Source organism: Pararge aegeria, chromosome 3, assembly GCF_905163445.1.
Source record: "Pararge aegeria chromosome 3, ilParAegt1.1, whole genome shotgun sequence".
Taxonomy (NCBI): Eukaryota; Metazoa; Arthropoda; class Insecta; order Lepidoptera; family Nymphalidae; genus Pararge; species Pararge aegeria.
Window position 1 is genome coordinate 13,279,294 of NC_053182.1, and position 12,139 is coordinate 13,291,432.

A 12,139-nucleotide genomic window follows, 5' to 3' on the forward strand; every position below is an offset into this window, starting at 1 on the left:
GGCACAAATCGACTGTAGTGGCATTCGATTAAGGCAAGGAGGCGGCAGCGTTATATTACAAAGTATGCTGATTACTATCGGAGCATCATTTGTGTATAACACAATTTTACAGGGTAAGCGTGGCAACGTTGCCGACATTGCGCCAACAGTGTAGGCCCTTCACCGGGACAACGGGACAGTAAAGCGAGTGAGGCTCGCAAAGCGCACGCGTACTGAGCAGTGCGCATACGCGCCACAGACACACGGTCAGGAATAGGCGGCGTCGCCTTTACTTCGCTACGGAGACCGACGCCGTTTTGAACAATTACTTAGTCTGTTCTCAACGACAACAGACTCACTCTCGTGTTAATTAATTATAGTCAATATTATACCTTGAACAGCTGTCGGTCTCCGATAGAGGTGGCAACTGGCAACACCGGGAAGCGCTACTTTGGGGAGGGGCACAATGATGGAAAAAAAAGGACAACGTGATGTCCCTACCTCGAGACGGTCGGTGCGCGGCAACTTCTGCTGCAGCACAGGCTGCTGCATGACGCCCAGCGGCGAAGCGGCAGCGGCCGACGGGTCATGGCCCAGCACCGCCGGCATCAGCTGAGGCGCGTAGTACTGCGCGTACGTCGAGCCCACGCCGGGCACTCCCGACAGATAGGGTGACGTCGCCTGCCACCAAAACAACAACGTTATAACAGTGGCGCCGCACACAATCCCCTCATTATCATATTGTTAGTTTATCACTTCCCCAATGTACTTACGACTAAGTAAATCCTTAAAGCTCTAAGAAACGGATGCAAGCGTAAATCACAAACGAGCTTATTAAAAATTATATTTGCATACTTATACTACAGTTAGTTTGACTTAAAAAAACATTAGCCAATTAAAGCAGTTGCATGCATTATTAGAAATAGGTAAGTAGGTGTATATCAAATTGAAGGATTTGCACAGCAGCATAATACGGTTCTGTCCGATAAAGCTACCTCCACTGGCTTTGGATGGGTTACGGGTAGGATTGTTCGCAGGAGGTTGTCGATGCGGGATGGGGCGTGCAGGGGGTGCGAGGAGTGCCAGGGTCGGGGTGGCTGGCGGTGGCTCGGAGTCTGAGGCGGTTACCTGCGGAGCGAGCAGGGCGAGACTGATCGGATCCAGCGCAGCGAGGTGGCCAGCAGCCGCTCCCGCTCCGCTCACGCCGCCCACCTCAACACAAAACCACACAAACACGCTACTCATCGTGCGAGGGACAGCCCGCGCCCCGCGCCCTCGGCTACTGCCCCTCGATGTCGCTCCGCGCACTACGTCCAACAACTTCTACTCAAGCGCAGCCGTTGCGTGTGAAATCTAAAAGCTCCTTTAGGAGAACACAAAGGCGGCAGTGCGAGGAGAGACTCCGAGGAGATCTGGCCGTAACGTTAGCAATAGTGTGAATAGTGAGGGAATAATATAATTCAGTGATTTATTTGCAATACCGCTTTTACCCAGTACATACAAATGTGAATAAGTTCGGAGAATAGACATGCCACTTAGAGAACGAATAAAATAAACAATACAATCATGCTAAGCGTTGGCGAGCGATCGGACTTCGGCTAGGCACATTTTAAGTTGTACCTTGCATTTAAAGTATTATGGAAAAATGGTTTATAAATGAAGTAGTATTATATCATTAAATATAGATACCTATCTACTTTACTATTTTGTGTTCCTCGAGAGAAAACTTCGCTAAAACTTTAAATTGAAGTGCTGAACTCCTAGAGCGAGTGCGCCATTTCGAAGAAAGTAAAATACAACAACAAATTTAGATAGCTGACAAAGAGTACGTCTATGAAAACTAATTTCATGTTCTGTACGTTATAAATGTAGGAATCAAAGAGCGTAATGCGGTTCCGATAAGAAGACCATCGACATTATTTTTATAACTCAGGCAAAGAAAGAATCATATTTTATTTTACTGTTTTAACTCAATTAAAACTTAAAAAAAACGAAGTATGTTTTTAGTGTAGTGACAAAATCAAATAATTACTTATATTAAATATTGAAGTACATGTATATAATAATTTATGAAAATTTTATGTCACTACTTTACGTGCGGAATTATTTCCTTTGAATTCGATAAGTTTGTCATTTCTATATATAAGTTTTGTCATTTCTATAGATAAGTTTGTCATTTCTGTATATAAGAAAGTTGTGTTAGTAACTTAGTTACACCATTTATAACTCAAAAACGGTTTTATGATATTTGATTTTTGTGATTCCTCTTAGACCGGAATAGGATAATAAGTATAAAAATATAAAATTCATCAAAAAAAATTATCCGCGGTACGAAGTTTGCCGGGACAGCTAGTTTACCATAAAAACCAATTATCTTCCACGAACAAATTTAATTGCTTCGAAACAAAGAGAATATTTATTATTTTCAAGCCGGCCCAATATTTTATTATTTAACCACATAAACATTCCTACGTTTCTCCTCCATGGTAGGGAATACTCGGTGCGAGCCTTATTTGCAATTGCCGGTATTTTTTTTTAACCCCAGGCTCGTGCAAAATGCAGAGTGAACTGCCATTGACATGTCAGCATGATGACGTTATTCTTATTTGAATCGCATAGTACGCTCCCCTGATTAGCTCTTATATTATTTTTTTAATTTGCAAGGCACAACTTAACTGCAGTGATGTTTTCGGGATATATCTAAATGTACAAGTTTATCAATAACAGGTCTCTGGGTATGTTCTCTACGCTGAAACGGTTTTGTTAATAATCATGGCATAACTTCGGAATAGTAGCGCTGTATTTTTTTCACGCTCTGACATTTTGACGGTATTTTTAGTTCAAGTGTGAAAAAACACTGCCCATCTAATACAACCTTATGCCGTGTTTATTAATAGGGCCCTAAGAGTATATAGCAAGTAACACCGAAAGCTGCGTGTGGCGTGCACGGAGGGCCTATTTACATAGAGGCCGATCGCTCGAAGCATTAATGCAGTGTTAGCGGAAATTGAGGAACAAGTCTTACCACGGCTGGGACTTGGCCAGGTAGCACCTGGCCCGGCGTCAGGCCCATTTGCTGCATTAAGGCGTTCTTTAGTGCTAGGTGATTCCGTCCGTTGATGAGCAACTGATCTTTAAGATGCTGTGGTGGATGGAAGTACTTGCAAGGGGGTTTCTCTCGGTTACACCGTCCCTGAAAATGCATAAGAGAAAAAATTAGGCAGTGCTAGTAAATTTTTCGACTTCTTGATCGTTGTATAACATGAGTTGGAGGGAACAACTGTTAAAATCCACCGATTGCAGTGAGGGATGATGTTAATGATGGCGTAAGTATATACTGATATAAAAACGAATTAAGTAGTTAAAAAAAAAAAAATATAAAAAGAGAATTAAGTAGTTATGTAAGTTTTTATTCAGTTCCTTACATTACAAAAAAAATATATTTGGCAGTAAAAAGCGACAACATTTATATTAAAGAAAAGGTAGGAAAAATTAACTAGGTATATTATATTGTATATTGTTCTTGTAGAAAGATTTCTCAAGAATGGCTACAACGATTTAGATTTGTTTCTTAGATAATGTTTAGCTTCCAAAGTCTATCTTGATCGAAGAAAGAAAAACTAAACTTGCCCAAGTGTTAAGTACCGCAAATCGTGTTTAGTCAAAAGATGCGATGATAAAAATAATACGGATGGCTGTGTTATGAAAATTGGAAATGTTTACGATTCGGGTAGGATGTTTCTTCTCATTTTCGACTTCAATGAGGCGGGAGATAATTGCTTTCGAGATCGTAAACCTTCCACCGCACGCGTCTATGATGATTTATTTACATTCGCGTAATTAACTGTCGCGCGACGTGACAGGAAGAGCTCCGCCGACGTTTTATCTCTAAACGCCGGGCCCCGTGCCATATTTTATACAGAAAAAAAAAGGAATAGAGCTTATCGCCGTTTTCAAGAAAATACTTTAACAAACAAACTTCAACTGAGCACCAAAAGCAATTCAGTTAGGAAGATACAGTGATAAATATCTACGGAGCATCGTAATTTTTTTTTATATTTGCACAAGTGATCATTATTACTGTACAGCTACAGATTATTATAATTAACGCTAACTGTTATTTTTAAAAGTATTAAAGCATTGGTCCTTTGATTTTCTTTATCTCATGTTCGCAACCTAAATAATATTACTCTACGAAAAAGCTTCGTGTTGAAATAAGTTACGTACTGTCCTGTTATATTATGATTTCAAGAATTTCCATCGCTCCTCATCACATCTGTATTAATATCAGCTTAATGGTTCTTACAAAAATTAAAAAAAAATCATAATTGTTTTATTCATGCAGAAGGTCTATCACAGCCACTTATAAAGCATTCATACATGTAACATGTTACCACTATCTGTATTATGGTGATAACTACATTCGTAAACTTAAAACTAAAGCTAGGAGGGTTTCAAACACGTCCTGGTCTAAGAAGAGCCCACAACAAATCTAGGCGGGATTTTTTTTTTGTTTTTTTTCATTCATCAAGTTGTGGGGATCGCAGGAGATTGTAGTAGTAGCACAGAGGACGCTGCTGCCCTTTCTCCGTTAGATTCCCTTAGTCGCCCCGTAAACCTTCGAGAATTGGACATTGGTGGTGACAACTATATTCTGACTTGCGGTCACCAAACGGCACCTAAAATGACGCAATCAGATATGGTCGGCAAGCGTATGAAAAATCAATTCAGAATTTGAACCGTAAGGCACAAGAACGAAATAAGTTAAAGAAAATATTTGAAATATAGATTCATGACAAACAGAGAAACAAACAAAAAAATCTCTCCTCGTTATAATATTAATATAGATTTATTTAACGCCAAAGAAGGGAGAAGGATAAATACAGGGTAATTGACAAAATAATTTGCTCAGATCGCAATAAAACAAATCAACAAACCAAAATATGCGGGGTATGTTCTAAATATTCTCAGTTATCAAACTTCGGCGATGCGTGCAACAACTAGCTGGAAGCAGTCGGCTGCATTTAGATTAACTTGTTACTGGCAGGCATAATGTTAGTTGGACAGTCCTCTCGCAGTTTAACCGGGGATAAAGTTATTATTTCCTGCTACGCGCGCCATACTTAAGGCGGTGATCAATCAAATGTAGTATTTATAAAACTTCAGCATTGTCGGACACAAGGCATGTCAGAACATAATCTTTTTTTACAGTTTTACGACGTTTTAAACGCTAATTAAAGAAACCTTCGCATGAGTTTCCAAACACGTAGAAGATAATGTTTTATATCACTATACAGGGTTAAATAAAAATTACGAGAACGCTCTCGGCCTTGTTGTTCCTATTATTGAAACAAACAACTTTTGTACCATACTTTTCAAAAATCTGTAATAATTTTCATCATACAAAATAATTAATAAATCATATTATTTCTGTAATTTACACTGAAATATTGTCTGTAAAGTGACGTTACACTGAATCAAAATAGATGCCCCGGTTGCCAAATCTCTCGAGCTGCAAGCATCCACGACAGATTCGTGGTTCTCGCTCTGTTGCCGATCGATGTTACATCACAGAGTAGTAAGAAGTACAGTATCTATGTAAAATATTTAATATTGAATATTTTGCAAACTATAGACTTAAAAAAAGACTTACAACCAAAGTTGTTTGTCTTTATGTAAACAACTACAGGCCGACAGCTTTCTTGTATTTACTATTTAACCATGTATAAATACAACCTTTATACTTATAATAAAGCTGAGGGCTATTTAAATTTTAATTTTAATATTGTTTTTAATTTTTTTGTATTATTTGCAATTTAAGTTAGTGTTGATTTAAGATCGTAGTCTGTACATATTTGCTTATCTTCACAGTATTTTTTGTTTTAATTTTTGTAATTTTTGACATATGGGTATTTGGCCTAAATTAAAAGCATTTATTATTTTTATTATTAAATACGCTAAGATCAGTAGGAGCCGAAAAACAATAAGACAAAGTAACACTGGCGGCGATGCGTTGCGGTAGGCCTATACCTAGTGGATGAGTTTGTATAACAAAAAAATATAAAAGTACGAGGAAAAAGATATTGTTACTATACAATTCGTTTCTCACTCACGTCTAAGGCACAACTAACGAAAGTGATAAGACTACCCTGCTCATATTTTATTTTAACGGCAGCCCTCTTAACCGAGTTTCGATTCCTAGCTAGCCGTTTATGAAACTTGAATGGGTGATCACGTTTCTATCTTAACTATTGTAACTCGGTTTGGTCTATCAAACTACCATTTATTGGCAAGGACGGATTCGACAATTAGTTGGTCCGTGCTGATTGAGATATACTATTTGCGAAGTTTTGACCTTGCGTATTTATTATTGAAGCGCAGTTGGTAGGAGCTCGACTTCACTTTCGGGGGGCCGAGTTCGAATCCCAGACTTCTCTAAGTTAATCTCAAACTTTTCTAAGTTATGTGCGTTTAAGTAACTAAAAATATAACTTGCTCGAAGCAAGTTATATTTTTAGTTAAAGGAAAACATCGTGAGGGGAACCTGCATGCCTGAGAGTTCTACATAATGTTCTCAAGGTATGTGAAGTCCACCAATGCGCACTGGGCCTGCGTGGTGGACAACGGCCTTAAACCCTTCTCATTGTGGGAAAAGACCCGTGCCCTGTAGCGGACCGGTAATGGGTCGATATGATGATGATGTATTTATAATTTAAATTTTCGGAATTTAGGTATTTAATACCCAGGCTTCTGGGCATACAATCGTATGCCTAGCGTGGTGATTTAGCAAACCCTCCTGTTGAGCGAGGCCTTTAGTCCAGCCGTGGACTATTATAGAAAGGGTATATTATGGTACTAGTCATGACCCTTGTATAGAATAATAATATTATATCCAATAAAACTAATTCTCAAATCCCGTATGAGTCCTTTGTTTTACGAGGATCAAAAGTATCTCTCCAGGATGCAAGTTATCTCTATTCCTTTAGTGAAAGTAATAGTCGGGCTTCAGCTTTAAACTTTCCCTCTTATATTAAGCGATTGTCGTACGCCCTCGGAGGTCGATAACACGATGATAAATCTAGCTCAGAAATAAATCATAAATCAGAATTTATATCCTAAATTTAAAGTTAGGTGCAAATTGAATAACCGTCAACTGATAAGTGGTTAGCCACTGAGTACTACTCATCATAAATCGACATTTAACATTGACCATTTTCCAATGATTTTCTGCCTAGTCCGCGTTACTAAAACATTTTCCCAGTAACAAAAAATACCTTTATAATAAACCAGAAGGGATACGAAGACAAACCTACATGGTTCATCTGTGTCCATCCATTCCGTGTCTAAGATTGAAACCTATTTAGCTGGTTATAAGTGACAGAGCAAGAAACAGGCACACATTTGTGAGAAATTATGATATCGATTGTCTCGTGATAATATTTTGGCCACAATTATTCGGTAACAAAATGTTATTATTCAACACGAGTTTCAATGTGAGACACACATTTAATGTATCAAATGTAAGTACTTTACTGGGTGGGCGTTGGCGAAGGGTTAGTGGTCCCAGGGCGGGCGGGCAATAACCATCCAAAACTAATAACATTTTTGTGATATCTGAGGAGAAAACCGAGAACGCCGCCCTTGCCGTATCCTTTACGACACAATGCTCTCTTGCAATACTAAGGGGTTCGACGAGTGTCATCTACATCCCATCGTTCCCAATATTAGACAACAATTGGCTACGAAAGGCAAAATTTCTGAGTGCGAGTCAACTTTTATGTTGACTATTCTCATTGATAAAAAGAAAAACATTAAACAATCGCAATAACTCATAGCATTGCTTCGACTAATTATTCCGTGCTGAGCTCAAATAAATACGCTCTCATGGAAAAATGTACCGCTGCGCTATGGCAAAATGACATCATTGAAAAATGAACGAAGGCGTTTTTGTCTCGTGGAGTCGAGTAAAGCGGCTGAGTGCTCTTTAAAGCTGTAACGCGTATAACGAACGGCCCTCGAGTGCCGTGTAGTGCAATGCAGTCGCTGCAGTGAGGCAGTCGGCACGCCCCGGCACCTTCGTTACCGAGATGCGGACTCCTTCGCGCTGCACATACGCCCGTGCCCTGAGCAGCCTGTGCCGCCGGCAATTAATGACACAGCATTTTCCTGCGAATGTCACTCTAGTGGTAGGTACTGTTTAGCTGGGGTTTAGATCAAGCTGCTGTTTGGCTGGTGCGAGGGTATTGGCCTTGAAGCCTCGTTTTAACAGTAACTTATTTCTTGGCAAAACATTATTTAAGTCCTTTCCCACACTTGTGACTGTCTTGTGTTGTGTTCGAATCCACTTTGCTTTTATTGATTGAGTACAATCAACGATCCAATCAATTGTGATTTTTCCAGAATATTGTCATTTGTGGTAATATTGCAGTTTTTATTTTAATTTGGCAGTTCAGTTTTTATTTTTATTGCAGTTTTTATTTTAATTTCGCCATTCTCGATTCAGCTTATATTTATAAAGTTAAGACCTATCTGTACCTTCTAACCCATCATACAATAGTTCTATCTAGGTAGTAACTTAATTTTACCCTACGTTCGTGTAAATACAAGTGGTTCTTGCGTATTATCCATCGGGTTTCTTACATCGGAAGAAGTATTCAATGTATTCCAGTATTCAATGACAGTATGCTCGGTATGATAGGTATGCAAAGCTATCGATTGATAGCACGTAATTGACGGATTGGCGACACGCTGTCCGCAAGAATGACTGGACGGACGGGCGTACGCGCACCGGTCTACTCCTGCTAATTTCCTATTGGCTGACCCGACACGCGCCGCTGCTATTCGACACACGGAGAAAACAATGAGCTTACGATTAGATGAATGACATGCTCAAGGCAGATTCTAAGCCCACTTTGTAACCAAAGTGGGTGCCAAAAATGTTTATGATGTCGAAGAGGGACGGGAATAGAAATGACCGGCGAGACGTGCCAAGTTGTACCTGTGTACAGATGTCCTCCGTGCGGATTGGGGAGTGATGCGTGCAAGTGTGCGTCATAATATCTATGGCGAGTGGCCACGTGCTCAGCACATTTCAACATTTCCATTCGATGGGTCTATAAAAATTACAGTGCCTATACAATTTGAATGCATACGAGTATTTGTCACACAACTCTTTCTTTGTATAACCAAACATTGAACCAAACCAAACAAATTGAGTATAAACCAACTAGAAAGAGGAAAGAAAAGTTGCTTCGGAAGAAACGAAATTTGTAATTGACCTTGTATAAATATAACGAATAAAAGTAACGGTATAAGAGATGTAAGTTACGAATCCGGATGCCACAGTTTTTTTTAACAAATGGGGGAAAGGTGAAATCTAATTTGCAAAATTTCGCGGCTGGAAAGGGAATTAGGTGGGCAAAGTCTATTCTGAAAGTAAGTAGAATTTGAATTTAAAATGATTTATTGAGGCGCAGGGGAGTGGCTAATGAGCCGTCACGCGGGAGGGGCGCGTGTTTACGCCTCGCGCTCGCGATACTTTTTATTTCCAACACTGGGCGGCGCCAAGCACCGCTAGCTACGGTCGAGGCGCCCGCAAGTCACGTAGCTAGAGAGCAATTCTCGTATAGCTCCAACAAAGCGAACCAAGTTCTCCAATTACATAATTCTCAAATATTTACGAGCAGCAAAACTAGTAAAGCGAAAAAGCCACTTCTTTCAGAAATCTTAAATCAAGAATTATTCACACTGCTGAAGTTCCAAACAAGTTTGCATCGCGGTGCCGTAGCTTAACGTTAAAATATGCATTCGTGCGCCGAGTTATCTCGGCCACTTTTACTGTAGCCGCCGGCGGGCGGTCAGCCGTTGTTTATTCCGGCTTTAATATTAGTTGCCCACTTTTAAATGCGAATGTCGAGATATACGATATGTTCGAAAATTGCCCTAAAACAAAGGCTTCAAAGCAAGCTTTTGTTTTATCAAAATTCCAAAACTCAAAGCTAGCTCAAAGTAGTGTAATAATAATAATATTTCTGTGCCCGATTTTTATTGGGGTAACTAGAACAGATACCAAATGATATTAAAAGTGATCAGGGCCCCAAGTTACTATTAAGGGTCGATCGGGTTTAAAATGTTGGGTCAGCGTAAAATGGTAATAAAGTTGCGGCGGGAAGGCCGCGGGGTGCGGGATTAATGCAACGGAAGCAGGCACGACCTCTCCAGGTGTTTCATTAAATCGCGCGCGGCGCCTCGGCCGGCTCGTACGGCCATTATGAACGCTGTAAGCTCGAGGGCCATTCGCTTTAAGAACGCCCGCGCTACTTTGTAACTGCCTTAATGAATCTTGTTACTTATAGGCTTGCTTAAATTGCTTGTTTTACTAAGGCATCCCCGTGCTCGAGAAAAACTTTAAATCAGAAAAGTGTTTTATAAACTTCACTGTTTTAAAAAACCCACGCGCACGTGTGCACTATATCGTCAGGACCAGTCAGTGCCGTCAAAGAAAATACTCATGATGAATGCAAACAATCTATAACGATCTACTAATAATAAAGCCAAGATACTGTTCGGTTTATTATTACTAGATAGTAGATAGTTTTTCGCTTTAAAGTGCCTACCTACGATTCTTAGAGAAGCTTTACTATTTACAATATGTAGTACAAATGAAGCAGGTACTAGCGTGGGCGGGTGACCTAACTTATCAACAGTAGCGAACTGCTTGTTGTGGTATAAAATTGTGTACTCAATAAAATTACGCTTAAATTCTTATAATTTGTGAAAACCAGTCAAAGTCAGTGTTTTATTTTTATGCAACACCTTTGTTCGTATAAAATAAACTCTTTTCCTCTTTATGTACGATTCGCTATGACACATTTGCGTTGGCCACTGTACAGCCGACATTTCCTCTATCGGAAATGGTAATTTAAAGCTCACAATTACTTATAATTATAGAAAACTGTTACTTGCAGCTTAATGTTCATTGTATTCTATGGACTTTTACAGAGTAACGACTGTTTCTAACTTGATATTACGCAATACAATAACCTAAAGCTTATAATGAACTCAATGGCATCGCACATTAAGGGCTGGCTGCTGAAATAATGCGCTGCTGACATCTGTCAGTTGACCATATAAACAATAATAAACAGATGACATTAAGAGTATTTATTTAAGATTTAAATTTAGTCCCAAATTTAATATATTTATTGTAAGATGACATGAAATAGTAGGACATGGAAAAAAATATTTTTATCATAAATTCAACGGCACTTCAAATTTACATCGACCATTCGATCACGGCCTGTCGGGAACGCCATCAAGCTTTCGATTTAAATTAACGAATGCAGTTCTTATCGTCACACAGTAACGAAAACAAATAAGAATGAACGTTTATAGGCTGGCATAAATAAAGAAACCCACCAAAAATATTTTCATACAAAATGTTGTCAAGACTAGCAGACCGAGAGACTCGCATTGTCAAAAGTTATCAGATCTCATGTCTAGACAAGCTGGTAACTCTACACGTCCTAACTCTATAAGGCCTAACTTCACACACTCTACACCTTAGTAAAAATTTGGCTGGGCCCTTCCGCTACATTCACATGGGCGTAAGGTGAAAAATTTAACCACTGTTTATTACTTTTCTGTTATACAATAGTTGTTCTAGTAACGAAACGGCCAAGAAAAATGGTTGAAAAATGATTGAGATATTCGAATTTGAAAACCTTATCTGAATACAAGACTTGATCCAAATCGTCAGACAACCATTGCTTTTTCAAATATAATATACCTTCAGTTTCGGTCGAGCAAATTTAAGTACTTAGTTTGTTAGGGGTTTATTGTAAGCATGTATCGGTCTGACTTTATTAGGCAGCTGCAAACGTGTGCAATGTAGCGAAAATAATGAGTTGGCTTAGTGCATCGGCGTTGCACCGAGAAAATGCTAGCGCAGCAACGTCGGTTGGAGGAGCACTAGCTAACCAGTTTAACCGAGCTGCTGCAGTAATTAGTCTTAGCAGACGAACACGGCGCCGGTGACGGCATGCCTCGCTTGACACACTTCGATTCACTCGCTTACTTGAATCACTCACTCGAGTGACAGACTCGCTTCATTATTCAACTGTGACCTATTAAAACAACAATTTTTTCGTCTCGTACCGGT

At 39.4% G+C, this 12,139-nt stretch overlaps 1 protein-coding gene across 13 annotated transcripts in view; it reads right to left on the reverse strand.

The window, feature by feature from the left end:
• The window catches only part of LOC120637070 (protein muscleblind), a 378,716-nt gene that overhangs the window by 7,451 nt on the left and 359,126 nt on the right, over positions 1-12,139 (reverse strand). For 7 of the 13 annotated variants that reach the window (XM_039908683.1, XM_039908680.1, XM_039908678.1 and 4 more), the window contains 3 exons: positions 3,005-3,172; positions 1,108-1,191; positions 481-660 (listed from right to left, as the gene is read on the reverse strand). In XM_039908683.1, coding sequence (XP_039764617.1) covers positions 481-660; positions 1,108-1,191; positions 3,005-3,172 — 432 coding nt within the window. The remainder of the gene's footprint in view (positions 1-480; positions 661-1,107; positions 1,192-3,004; positions 3,173-12,139) is intronic. The other 6 variants (XR_005659419.1, XM_039908685.1, XM_039908681.1 and 3 more) reach the window with 1 other exon arrangement.